The 14,276-nt window shown below is 44.8% G+C and overlaps 1 protein-coding gene across 1 annotated transcript in view; it reads left to right on the top strand.

The window, feature by feature from the left end:
* Nucleotides 1-14,276, top strand: part of LOC115129515 (protocadherin Fat 4-like) — a 96,407-nt gene that overhangs the window by 51,512 nt on the left and 30,619 nt on the right. The window contains 5 exon segments of the mRNA XM_029659934.2: nt 3,011-3,142; nt 7,056-7,317; nt 7,661-8,011; nt 12,092-13,014; nt 13,785-13,959. Coding sequence (XP_029515794.2) covers nt 3,011-3,142; nt 7,056-7,317; nt 7,661-8,011; nt 12,092-13,014; nt 13,785-13,959 — 1,843 coding nt within the window.

Below are 14,276 nucleotides of genomic sequence, written 5' to 3'. Positions count from 1 at the left end.
AGTGCTGTCGTTTTCCGTCTTGTTTTTACATGGTACATAGCGCCCCGACCGGGATGGCCGGCAAGGCCCCGCGTTAAATCTGAATCAGGGTCAGATCCACCACATCCTCATCCCAGACAGAGACCACTGAACAGCCCTAACCACTGATTCAGGATCAGATTAGTAAGCGGTCACCGTGGAGACACGTTGTAATCATAGGCTTATGAAAGCTGCTCTTGGTTTTGGACAGTGTTAGTACGTATTCAGACTTTAAAAAATGATTTTCATCTGGCTGGGAATGAAAACAGTTATAGAAAAGCAATTATAGCGCTTAAGTCATCAATAAGAAGATTCTCAATTCAATTGCCATACATGAATCCCCTCTCTCTCTCTAGGCGTCTCAATGGCTTTCCTACTGGGTCACCTTTAATGGACTGCCGCGCTTGAAAAGGGTCTGGATGTTGGCATTTGTTGGTAGTTCCAGCATGCTGCTTGTTTCAGAGTGGATTTGCAGGAGCACGTGAGGTCTGTTTCTCCTGTCAATGGCAGGCCTGAATAGACTCCTGTATCTCACCCCTCTTGGTGGTCCTGTGGCCTTGAAGCTCATTGTCTGCACGGTAAATGCCTGTGAGGGGAAACTTGGGTTGGTTAAAAAAAACTCAGCCAGTCCCATTGTGGACGTGACACAGCTGTTCCTTTCCCCATTTCCTATTGCGCCTCAGCAACCCACATCAACCCGCACAGCGGTAGAACCAACTGGAGGACTGAATAAGACTGAATAGGCATGCTCAGGAGAAAGCAACTCGAGGTTGAGTTTTTATGTCTAGCGAATAATTACCATAATCACTGTCAACATTAATGGAGATTGCAACGCTGGAGAATTCAAACCTGGCTTTTTATAGAAGCCCTAAACAAAAATGCAAAGGCAAATGTCTGTTGTGATTTAAAGCAAACACTGTTTACTGGCGTTGAAATGCATATTTGGGTTAGGGGATGAGATGTGATTGCGGAGTATGAGTGGAAAGGCAGTATTCCTGGGCTAGACACAATTTGACACCGTAATGTGTAGGTCTCTTATCTTTATTTATCTTTCTCTGTTACTCTCTGTCTCAGTCTGTCTCTCTGTCTCTCTCTTTCTCTGTCTCAGTCTGTCTCTCTGTCTCTCTCTGTCTCTCTCTGCCTCTGCCTCTCTCTCTCTGTCAATTCAATTCAATTCAAGGGCTTTATTGGCATGGGAAACATGTGTTAACATTGCCAAAGCAAGTGAGGTAGACAACATACAAAGTGAATATATAAGGTGAAAAACAACAAAAATGAACAGTCTCTTCCTCTCTCTCTCTCTAATTCTCTCTCTCTGTCTGTGTCTCTTTCCGTGTCTCTCTCTCTGTCTGTCCATCTCTCTCTCTCTGTCTGTCTCTCTTTGTCTTTGTCTCTGTCTGTCCATCTCTCTCTCTCTCTGTCTCTCTCTCTGTCTTCTCCATCTTTTCTTTGTCTGTCTCTGTCTTTGTCTGTCCGTCTCGCTGTCTGTCTCTGTCTGTCTGTCTGTCTGTCTGTCTGTCTGTCTGTCTGTCTGTCTGTCTGTCTGTCTGTCTGTCTGTCTGTCTGTCTGTCTGTCTGTCTGTCTGTCTGTCTGTCTGTCCGTCCGTCCGTCCGTCCGTCTGTCCGTCCGTCCGTCCGTCCGTCCGTCCGTCCGTCCGTCCGTCTGTCTGTCTGTCTGTCTCTCTCTCTCTCTCTCTCTCTCTCTCTCTTGTCTTTGTCTGTCTGTCTCTCTCTCTCTGTCTATCTCTCTGTCTGTCTGTCTGTCTGTCTCTCTCTCTCTCTCTCTCTCTGTGTCTATCTCTCTGTGTCCGTCTCTCTCTCTGTCTCTCTCGGTCTCTCTTTCTGTCTGTCTCTCTTTCTCTGATCAAATGAGGTAGATGCAAATACGAAGTGTGTCTCCAGGCAGTAGTTAGACACTGTCTGTACACTGTGTAGACTAAAGTAGGGTTTGGCAAGGGTCCACAGATCCTCAAAAAGTACTGACTGGTGGGCATCACCGGCTGGTATGGCAACTGCTCGGCATCTGACCGTATGGCGCTACAGAGGGTAGTGCGTACGGCCCAGTACATCACTGGGCAAAGCTTCCTGCATCCAGGACCTATATACTAGGCGGTGTCAGAGGAAGGCCCAAAAAATGGTTAGACTCCAGTCACCCAAGTCATAGACTGTTCTCTCTGCTACCGCACAGGAAGCGGGACCGGAGCGCCAAGTCTAGGTCCAAAAGGCTCCTTAACAGCTTCTACCCCCAAGCCATAAGACTGCTAAACAATTAATCAAATGGCCACCCAGACCATCCCCTTGTTTTACACTGCTGCTACTCTCTGTTTATCATCTATGCATTGTCACTTTACCTCTAACTACATGTACAAATGACCTCGACTAACCTGTAACCCCACACATTTACTCGATACCGGGCCCCCTGTATATAGCCTTGTCATTGTTATTTTAATGTTACTTTTTATTATTTTGTACTTTAGTTTATTTGGTAAATATTTTTCTTAACTCTTTCTTGAACTGCATTGTTGGTTAAGGGCTTGTAAGTAAGCATTTCCCGGTAAGGTCCACACCGAATTGTGCATGTGACAAATACAGTTTGATTTTGATTTCAACTGAATATGATCTGTCCGATTTAGAATTCTAACCGTGAGGTCTATGGTGTGTTCGAACACACAACTGCGTGGTCTGGATGGAACTGTCCCAGTCGAACGCATTGATAAGTCCATTCTACTCTTGGCACCGGACTAGCGTTGATCTCTACAGTGCACCCGGTGTCAACGTAAGACTATGTATACAGTATGTGAATATGAAACACGTGACATTTCAGCAGCTCTCCTCTCTCTGCAGTGTTCTGAAGAGGGGTAGAAGCAGGATTTGACCCCTGCTGGGCGCGTATCTGTCAGAAAAGCCGGCTAGGACGTGTCGCAGTGAACCGACCGGCTATACTAGTTGTTTCTGTTCATGGGAAACGGTTGTGTTCTTTGTTTCCCTCCAGGTGGAAATTACGCTCCAGGACGTCAATGACAACCCACCTGTTTTCCCAAACGATCTTCTTGATGTGACCGTCGAAGAGAACGTCAGCGACGGCTTCAAGATAATGCAGCTAACAGCCACAGACGCAGATGAGGTAAAGTCTCCCAGGATTGGCCTTTAAAAAAATATATGTATTCTGTCTGTTCCTTGTTTGAGTACAACTCTGGGAGATACGTTCCCTCTGTCCCCTTTACACAGCGATACCATCGTTATCTCTGTGTTACCATCAAAATGTGTTTTCTGATGTACATTATGACTAGTGTGTAAAGACAACCAGGGCTTAAGGGTGCATGGGTGGCGTACCTACACGTACAGCGCCCAACCTCCCAAATACATTCCAGTGCTCTTATCTGCGTGTATTGACCTCAAATCTGGAAATGAGCTGATGTGATCCTCTGTTGGGGGATTTTCAAAGAGACAAAAGAAAGTGGCTGCAGGAAGATTATTTTTCTTCTTCTGATACCCATCATTATTTTTCAGTCCAAGTCATGCGCTCTGCAATTCTCCTACCAAGTATTTGACCACAGCTTGAAGTTCTCTTGAAGCAGTCGGAGAACTTTTGCTTTCCCCCTCTCTCATTCTCACTCTCACTCTCACACACTACACACTACACACTACACACACACACACACACACACACACACACACACACACACACACACACACACACACACACACACACACACACACACACACACACACACACACACACACACGGCCCCCAGTGATCGTGAGTTTTGACGTTACCTCAGAGGGGCCACGAGTGTCACAAAGCCCTGAGGAGAGCGGCTAAAGATTGTCTCCTCACACCGGGCAGATTGTCCCTCCGCGGCCTCTGTAGTTCACATTACATCATTGGCTTCGCCCTCGATTAGAAAAAGGCTCCATCTTTCGCAGCTTAGGCAGGATGTGGACATAAAATCCAGCACTGAGCGAAAATCAGGCCCTCCCAGCATCTCCAAGGCCTGCGGTTACTCAGCCCTGCCAATGAGACAAGGGAACTGAATGGAAAGAACTGGGGCCATTGTGAGGAGGGATTAGTGTGTGAGAGAATATGGACTCATACTTAACGTTAACTTATGAGGCCACACGTTTTTATTGCACAGCTGTTACCTCACCAACCTCGCCAGTTAGAATGTGAGACAAATCATGCACAATCCATTTCTGGAATGGTCATTGTATTCGGAATATAACATTGACTGTAAAATCCTAGATTTAGGTCAATATTTTGACTAATAGGGCATTTTAAGGGCATCATTTGAGTACATTGTTTTGGACTCAAGTGAACTTGACCTCAGAGCTCTGATCTTGAAGGATGTGATATATGGTATCGAATTGGACGGCCGGTGTCTGTGCGTTTCCTTCTCACTTTTTCCTCATAGTCAAAATCAAAGGAGAAGAAGGACTTGAGCTGCGTTTCAGTAGTATCGAATAGCTTCCTTGCCTTGCTTCCTCTCCTTCCCGACCACTGATCCGAAAGTATCTTCAGGGAAAAGCAATATGATGAAACCTATCCAGTCCTTTTACCTATTATGAGACAATTATAGAAAGGAAAAGGCACTGGATTAGAGTATTGGGACGCAGCCTCGGACGAAGTAGTTGCACTCCGATATGATCATTAAACAAACTTCGATACAATATGGACTTACTATGGCGAAAGAGACGTTTATCCAGAACTTAAAGACAGAAATGAATAGGTCACTAAATAGTAGGAACATAACATTTCGGTTCCAGCTATTTCGGTCCAGATAGGGCCGGCCAATTTCTGCCCACATCCTAACGCAGGAAACTTAAGTTGCCCTGACACTAAGCGTACGGAATGCATTCGGGCCCGATTCAGAAAGCCACATGTGTGATCCATGGAGGCGTAGCCAAGCGCAGCAAGCTGTTGGCCAGCTGACTGGCTGATTTCAGACATCATAATGATCCCATCCAATTTAACAGTGCTACATGTGGGATTCATGTGTGAGCGTATTAAAATGCTGTTTCTACGCATCCGTTTTTTTGCTACACCCATTTCCACCCTGGGTTGCATTCAGTTTGGAAAATTTAAAAAAGGTGAGCGCTTTGCTCGCTCCCATAGTGGAGGCCTCTCTAGGAGAAGAAGAGAGAGAGAGAGAGAGAGAAAAAAAAAATCACTTTTTGTCTTTTTGTGGAGAGAACATTCTCGTTTTAATAGCATTCTGACATAGTGGAAAATATGCAGGTACCAGGAGCGAGCTTAACTAAGAAAAGTATCTAGAACAATGGGTGCTAAAGAAGCAAAACAACAGCGGAACAGCCAAAAAGACTGTTGAAAATACAAAACGAGTGTGACTGAAGTGGGTTGCTACAAGACACCGTTACTGTGGCCTTGAATGATGCACCCCGAAATGTAAATATACGAAGACTCATTTCCTAAAACAACAGTTTCCGAGTACATCGTTATGCTACATGTACATCATTAGATTGATGCGTTGTAAATAGGACCATTAGTACACATCGCCTCTCAACACGTTACTGTGAGTCAGACTTAACACCTGTGTTGTGGCTCAAACGGCCTCTAGTCGTGTTTCAGGAAGCTCAGTCTCCCGACAGCTCTATGAGCCTCTCACCTTCCCCTGAGCTGCTGCTGCTGAAACTCATCTGCTAAATGAGTTTCCTTGTGCCCAAGTCTGGCCCGGAACCCTGCTCTTTAATTGGTTGGTCCCCCCCCCCCCCCCCTTCTTCCCACTGTGCCTTGGGATGGCTGTAAACTAGTCAAAGTCTTTACTAGGGAAGGTCAGGGGAGCGGTCAGCATCAGGGGGAGACGATGGACCCCCTACTCCTTTCCCCTCTCCTCCTCTTTTCCCCTGTCCTCCTCTCTCTCCTTTTGAATCCTATACGATAATTAATTGGCAGACGAAGGGTGTCGGGTTCCGTTTTTGCAGCCCAGGTGGCTGATGGGAGTCCCAGATCCAGCATTCTGCAGCCTGTTGGATAAAAAAAAAAATCAAAATTCAAAACACACTCTCAGGGTCTGAGGATGGGCTCTCTGGAAATGAATCTAACTCACAATTATGGGGTTTTGTCCTTGGTAAACTAGTAATAAACTGTAACTACTTTTTATTGTATATTGGCAAGATCAAAAGTATACATGAAATTAAAAATGCTTTTAGCTTTTGACCAGTCGAAACTAAAGACCTCTGTTGAAAAGTAGTAGCTTTTGAAGTGGACCCCCCCCCCCCCTCACTTAGCATCAGACATCAGGAGATGGTGGTCTGCTCTGGTATTGTCCTCAGCGCCAACCTAAATGCCAAGATCTGTCGCCGCTGTTATTGGGTTTTCATATCGCGTTCAGTCCTCTACTCCAATTGCAAAGGACCGCTATGGCTTTCACATGTGTACTGGGTTGTACTTGTCTAAAGTATCAAGGGATCTATTAGTTGCATTTATAGAAGAACCCTATAGCCCCAGAGTTCAAAGCGTAAGGCCCCAAGAGAATACTGCCATTCAGCTCCTGTGAGTTTTTTTTCCCTCACCAGTATGACCATTGTATTCTGAGGGGAGCATGCTAACTGGAAGCTACAACTACAATGTTGTAGTGTTTAAAAAATAATAATATTTCACTCATTGAGATGTATAGTATTAGAATGTCTACTCTGCATTTATCCCTAGAATAAAGTATTTGATTCAAGTGTGAAAGCAAGTAGTGGGTGGTTGTGAACATGAATTTCACTCTCACTAAGATTCATCATATGATGTCCCTCTCCCTTTAGGACTGAACAATGACTAACCCTATGTTAATCATAAAAGTCTCACGTTAAAACTTCATAATATAGGGGCGGCAGGTAGCCTCGTGGTTAAAGCCGAAAGGTTGCTAGATCGAATCCCCGAGCTGACAAGGTAAAAATCTGTCATTCTGCCCCTGAACAAGCCAGTTTAACCCACTGTTCCTAGGCTGCCTAGTTAAATAAAGGTCAAATATAAAGTCTATATGGCGTCTTTATACTCTTAGAAAGAATAATTCACGTTTGTATTTCTCCAGGGTCCTAATGCACTGGTGACCTACACCATCATCAGCGGTGCTGATGACAGTTTCCGGATCGACCCGGAATCGGGGGACCTGATTGCCACCAAGAGGCTGGACCGGGAACGTCGCTCCAAGTATTCCCTGCTGGTTCGAGCTGACGACGGGAAGCAATCCTCGGATATGAAGCTGAACATCACCGTCAGTGACGTCAACGATCACACGCCGAAATTCTCCCGCGGAACGTACTCTTTCGACATTCCCGAGGATATGGCGCCAGGTAAAAGGCTTACTGTCACATGGCGTTGCTTGTTGACTACCAGGTTATTTCATGCTTACTCAGATTGTGAAAAAGGGTCCCAAATGAATTCCTGCGAAACGTTATGCCATTCCTCTTGAATGCCATGTGTCTATCCAAAGGGCTTTTAGTGCAGGACATTTTCTAGTTAGCTAGGTCAACAGGGAATCAAAATGTGGCACTTTTGAAATATGAAATATGTATTTTTTTCCCCAATATGGCAGTTGAAGGGGTTGTTTGGCAAACGTGAGGGAATCCCAATCCAGCCATTCAAAAAGCCCTCTCAAATCCTCACTGTCTGACTGACTGCATATTGACTTGTCAGGCTCCATCGTGGCGGCGATCCTGGCCAGTGACTCGGACTCGGGGGTGAACGGTGAGATCACGTACTCCCTGGAGGACGACGACGAGTACAAGACCTTCCTGCTCAACCCCGTCACGGGGGTCTTCAACGTCACGCGGCCCCTGGACTACGAATCCCAGCAGTACTACATCCTGACCGTGAGGGCCCAGGATGGCGGTGGTCAGGCCAGCACAGTCAGGGTCTACTTCAACGTCCTGGACGTCAATGACAACCCGCCCGTCTTCAACACCACCGCCTACAGCACCTCGGTCACCGAGAGCCTCCCCCCTGGCTCCAGTATCATCACTGTAGGGGCCAGTGATGAAGATGATGGTATGTTTGTACTTTGTGTCAGTTGCTAATGTCCACAAGTGGGTAATTTGTCACAGCAATGACGTCAATGGATGGTTCACTGAAAACACTATAAAAGCCTGGCCTTTGAGGAACCCCCATTCGAGACAATTATGCCTCTTTTGGAAGTGAACATTCTCACAGTCTAATAAATAAATGGCATATATGCTATCAGGAAAATTATCCTTTGGTTGTGTCTATGAAGGTCTTAGGTAACATTGGACTACGGAAATACAATTATTTCAAAGAACGTAACAGTATTTTCATTAGATTATGTTACTGTAGGTTATATGGGAAACTAAAAAAAAACACTAAAAACACCACAATTCAAAGGTTAAATCCATCACAAAGAAAACATCATTTAATTTTGGCAGGTCTTAAAGGGGCAGTGCAGTTAAAAAAACGTGAAATCCCCCCCCCCCCCCCTTTTTTTGGGATGATATTTCCTCTCTGAGGTCGAAATAACACTCTGAAATTGTGAAAACTATGATAATGCCCTTTTAGTGTAAAAGCTTTTTGGAGAAAAAAAAATGCCTTGGAATTTCATCCTGCTCAGGTGGAATGGAGTTTTTGTCCCACAGCAAAAATCACAATCTGATCTGATTATTCTACATAGAGGTCCTAAAATGACTGATTATTATCATTCCTAATTCTATGTTTTTCTTACCAATGACCAGTCATCTTTTATTTTCATGTGTATCCTGCTTTGAAGGGGTAAGGGGGGGGGGGGGGGGGGGGTAGGCCCTAGAGTCTAGACAATTCTATCTGGGCTGTGTATGTCAATATATTTACAATTGTATCAACACGCCCACACGATCAAACAGAGTATTTCAATGGCTAAGGAAGCTCGGGGAAATAAATGATCAAAATATATTTGTTATTTTCATGAGCAGTTATGATTTAAACATACAAAGACTGCATGGGGGCTTTGAGAAACATGGGAATAGGACATTTTAGAAGAACAGAGTAGCATATTTTAAAGTGGCATTCGGCAGTTAAAACAATAACAAAGCATTCTAGCAAAAACAAAACAGGGGGATGGGGCTGGAGAAATGTAATCACTCTCAAATTCAAAGACTATGGATGCAAGGACTGACCATCCACGGTATCCAAATTCTGTTGTTAGGCTATACAGTGTTTGTTTACATTGTTATTATTTATTTTTTGGGACGAACATTGGAGTAAAACAAGCTTATATGTTGTGCTCTGATGGGGTACGACAGTTGATGTCAGCTCATGAGGCATTTATATGTTATCTTTTTCAAGAATCAATGGGGGCACAAATTTTTTTTATCCAAAAATAGATGTAGCAACTGCTGACTGCCCCTTTAAGTTGAATTACATCACTAGTATTTTCTGACGCATGCTCATGTGTGGAGCGCATGGAACAGCGGTAATTCTTGGAAATTATATTCTGAAATAGAGCTCACCTCTTGAATGTTGGCATTTGACACAGGTAAGTGTTTTAGGGATTGCAGAATCTGCTCTTTATTATGCTAATTAGACCTCAAAGAGTCTTACCTGCATTTAACTCTGTAGGAGGATTAGAAAAAGTGTATTTGAGGTGCTCTGTTTTCTGCCACTGTGTCAATTCCAAGCAGCGCCCATCTCTTCATATACAATTTGACAATTGATAATATATATTTTCTTTCTTTATTTAACTTTGTTTATTCAGGGCAGCCCAATTGAGTCCAGGGTCTCTTTGTCAGTAGTGCCCTGAGAACAAACCATTGACAAATTGTCACCCATCAGACAATTGTCAATTTATTATTGGGCACCATTCAATCCACATAGCGGATGTTCAGAGTTACAGCGTGATGATTGACAGTTAAAGGCAATGGTCCCGCTTTAGCGGAGACTGCATTCACGATGAACACTGAATGTGGGCGGCAGGTAGCCTAGTGGTTAGAGCGTTTGACTGGTAACCGAAAGGTTGCAAGATCGAATCCCCGAGCTGACAAGGTAAAAATCTGTCATTCTGCCCCTGAACAAGGCAGTTAACCCACTGTTCCTAGGTGGTCAAGAATTTGTTCTTCACTGACTTGCCTAGTTAAATAAAATTAGAATATGTCAACTCAATCTGAAATTCCCTTCAAATTTCAATCGTTTCGGCTATACAGATTGAATAGAGCCTTTATCCTTACTAATATTATATATGTGAAACAGGTGTCGATATAGTTTAGGTTTAGTTTCGATGGGCGTGCAGGCGGACTGCCCGTGACTGAATGAGGGGCAGAAAACAATGACCTGTCCTCTAAAAACTGCAAGATGTTAAGATTCTAAGAAGGACCGTGTGTTATATAGACGTATTTATGAAAAGTCAAGGGCTGAGGGGGGCATGTTTTTAAAAATGGCAGAGTAATTAAAAATGTAAATGAGTTTTGTGTCCACATTATGGTCTCGGCTTTTGTAATGTTCACATGGTTTTCCAGCATGTTGGTCATTGTAGCTGTGTTACAACATTTTGCGGATGCAATTTCATCCACTCTAGGGGGAAATATATAAACCAACATTGCATATACAGTACTATGCAAGGCCCGCAACTCTTTTTGCATGACATCAACACCTGTAATGATAATGCTGTGATGATAAGGCAGTTCACTAAACAAAATATTCGCCATACATTTATTTGACGTCTTTATTTCCTGTCACATTAGAATCACATTGTGAAATATGGTTCATTAGGCCTATAAGTGGCTTTGAGGTATTCGTCCATTTCAGGTGGTTACGGTTAGGCTGCTTCATGCTATTATAACAGCCCTTACCGTCCCTCTCCGACTGCAATTACCGCTCCAACCAGACCAGGCCTAATGTGGTTACTGTAACCCACATTCCTGGGGCAGAAAGAAGTCTGTCTTGTTTTTTCCCAACGTCAGGCTTCCTCTCTTCCACTGTCCACTCGCTCACATTGACCCTCACTTTTGATTGTCAGTGTTTTCTCAATGTTCTCTCTGTGTTATCAGCACCACTAAACGTCATTGTTAGCACTTCCTGAAGTTCCTCCATCCTTGACCCCCTGTAGACGTGGTTGTAAACTGGGGACTTGGCCTTTTGATAAGGGATTGCTTGTGTACAGTAAACTCAGCTGGAGTGTGGGAAGGTGCCAGGCCGCTCTCCACATGAATACCCCAATGACTTGAATTACAGCCGCTCAATTTAAGTTCAGTTTTCCCCGGCTCCAGGGGAGGACTGAGGATTAGACTAGATTTCAAGGTCTGATAGTTTGCATTTGTGCAGTTACTGTAGTTAATGATGTAATTGAAATGAATGTTTCGATTGTGAGGAAAATCTGAAATTATAGAATGCGGTGGGCTTTCAGTAAAGGAGATGATTTTTAGTTGCTGTGCTGTGTCTCACGCTGCATAAAAGCATTGTCTGTTTGGAGGAAGAAAGTGGAAGGCTGCTGAGCTGCAGTTGTTTGTGTGAAGACAATTTGTGGAAATGCATGTCGATAGCAATTATAAACTGGGTGGTTCGAGCCCGGAATGCTGGTTGGCTGACAGCCGTGGTAGATCAAGCCTTATACCATGGTTATGACAAAATATTTTTACTGCTCAAATTACGTTGGTTACCAGTTTATAATAGCAATAAGGCACCTCGGGTGTTTGTGGTATATGGGCAATATACCACGGCTATGGGCTGTATGCAGGCACTCCGTGATGTGTCCTGCTTAAGGAACAGTCCCTTAGCTGTGGAATATTGGCCATATACCACACCCCCTTATCGATTATTGCTTAAATATACAATTCTAATCCAGACATACAGTATGTAACAGTCATATCTAAGCAACCCAATATCAGTAGATGCCATTCAAAATGTTCTAGGAACAGCGCAGTATATTACGTGACATGTTCTTGGGTCTATTTTAAAATAGTCTAATCCCACGTTTTCCAGATGAATACTTTGTCTTGAAACACAAGGGTCCATTATACTGTAACGACCCCCCTACCATCAAAAACAGCTGAAGCAAGCACACAAAGCTTCTTCAGAACTTCACATTTTCTAGTACAAGTAACTTCAAGATTACTGACTCAAAATCAATTGCTATTGCTTGCCTTCCAGGTCCGAATGCCCAGCTACTCTACACCATTGCATCAGGAGATCCTCAGGGCCAGTTTGACGTCACCAAGGCGGGGGTACTCCAGACCAGAAAGGCCTTAGACCGGGAGGCCCAGTCCTTCTACAACCTGGTGGTTACTGTCCATGACCTGGCCCTCGCCCCCATGACCCGCTTCACCAGCACGGCCCAGGTGTCCATCATCCTGCTGGACGTCAACGACTGCCCGCCAACCTTCACCTCACAGAAGAGGACCTATATCCAGGAGAATACTCCAGTCGACACGGTGGTCTTCACAGCCCATGCCATCGATGCAGACAGCGGGCCCAACAGCTACGTGGAGTACTCCCTGAAAGGCCCCTTTGGGAATACGTTCAGCATAGGAACTATCGATGGAGACGTGAGGCTGGTGGGCGAACTGGACCGGGAGGAGATGTCGAATTATACGCTGACGGTGGTAGCCACGGATAAGGGCGAGCCGCCGCTGTCTTCAGCTATGGATGTGACAATGCTGGTGCTGGACGTTAACGATAATACGCCCAGTTTCTCGCAGAACATCTACGACATCGAGATCGAGGAGAACATGCTGACGGGCACCGACGTCATCCAGGTGTTTGCCAGCGACGCTGATGATGGAACCAACGGGCAGATCCGCTTCTCCATTGCTGGTGGCAACACCAACTCAAATTTCCGGATTGATTCTGTCACCGGGGTGATCTCGGTGGCCAAGCAGCTGGACCGCGAGGTGCAGTCGTCTTATTCATTGGTGGTCCAGGCGGCCGACCGCGGAAGCAGCCCAAGGGTGGACCGCTCCACGGTCAACATCGTGCTGTTGGATATGAACGACTGCCCGCCGGTGTTCGAGCTCTCTCCTTACTCTGTGAGCGTTCAGGAGAATGTGGGGACTCTCCCCAGGAACATACTACAGGTCAGTGTGGTCTTTCACTTTCAGTCAACCATTCTAAACTGTTATGGTCAAACGTTATTCACATTTCTGGATTGGACTTTTGAGCCATAAACAAAGCACTAATTGATATGCCAGGCCTAAGACCTTCAATGAGCTAATGGCTTAACTACATTTGTAGGAATATTAACCCAATAAGTATGTGTATGGTATCCATTTACAAAAACATCAAGCATGGTGGTCCTGTTTTTGCGAATTAAATAAATTATATATGATACCAATCACTTTTCTTGTTTCACTCTTTTGAGATAAAAAATAATTGCTTAAGAAAATATCATTGGTATATGAAATTGTACAGAGTTAACCTGTTGGACCCATTACGATCTAAAAACCAAATTGAACGAAATTAGTTCTCGAAACTACCTGTCTCCACTTCAGTGAGCAGCCACAAAAAAATGAAGTGCAGTTTGCCTGTATACTGTACAGTACCTACGAGGAAATGAGTCTGCAGCTATGTGGGAACAGCTCCAGTGGGGTGGGTCGCCACCCAAGAACACATCCCTGTGCCAACCTGGCTGTGGCCCTCTATCTGTGCCCCGGCAGGCAGCGCCCATACTGCGCTGGCACTCACTAATGAGTCCTTTCAGTCTCAAGATTTATGCCCAACCTCGCAGCAATAGGAGCGGGGGTTGGGGAAGACCAATATCAGATTTGAATGGTCCCATTTGTCAGGCAATATTAGGTACTGTCATATTTTTTGGGAATCTCTGAAATAGTGTCTATTTTTACTCTAGGTTATGGCGAGGGATGATGACCTGGGTTCCAATGGCCAGCTGAATTACATGCTGAGCGGTGGGAACGAGGAAGGAGCCTTTAGTCTGTCGTCCAATGGTCAGCTGATCCTCACCCAGACCCTGGACCGCGAGGCGCAGGGAAAATACACCCTCGTCATCACGGCAACCGACTCGGGTAAGAACACAGCAGAGAAACCTGTGAGGGGAGGTCAAAGCAAAATCCTCGTGAAAATGTGTCTAGTAACAAGACAACATGAAGATGGATAGCGGCCGCAATGTTTTATTACGTCTCATTGGTGTTCTGAAGTATGGCGCTCCTGTGCAAATGTATACCATATTCAACATGTTAGTGTCTATCATCTCCTTGAAAAGGGAGCATATATCTGGCGAAGGATGAGCGCTCCTCTTTAGGATGCATCTGTGTTGCATCACATGGTCATAGAGCAAAATATCCTGACATAGAACACATATCTGAACAGTCTGGATTTCACA

Source organism: Oncorhynchus nerka, linkage group LG5, assembly GCF_034236695.1.
Source record: "Oncorhynchus nerka isolate Pitt River linkage group LG5, Oner_Uvic_2.0, whole genome shotgun sequence".
Lineage (NCBI taxonomy): Eukaryota > Metazoa > Chordata > Actinopteri > Salmoniformes > Salmonidae > Oncorhynchus > Oncorhynchus nerka.
This window is presented reverse-complemented; position numbering and strand designations above follow the sequence as displayed.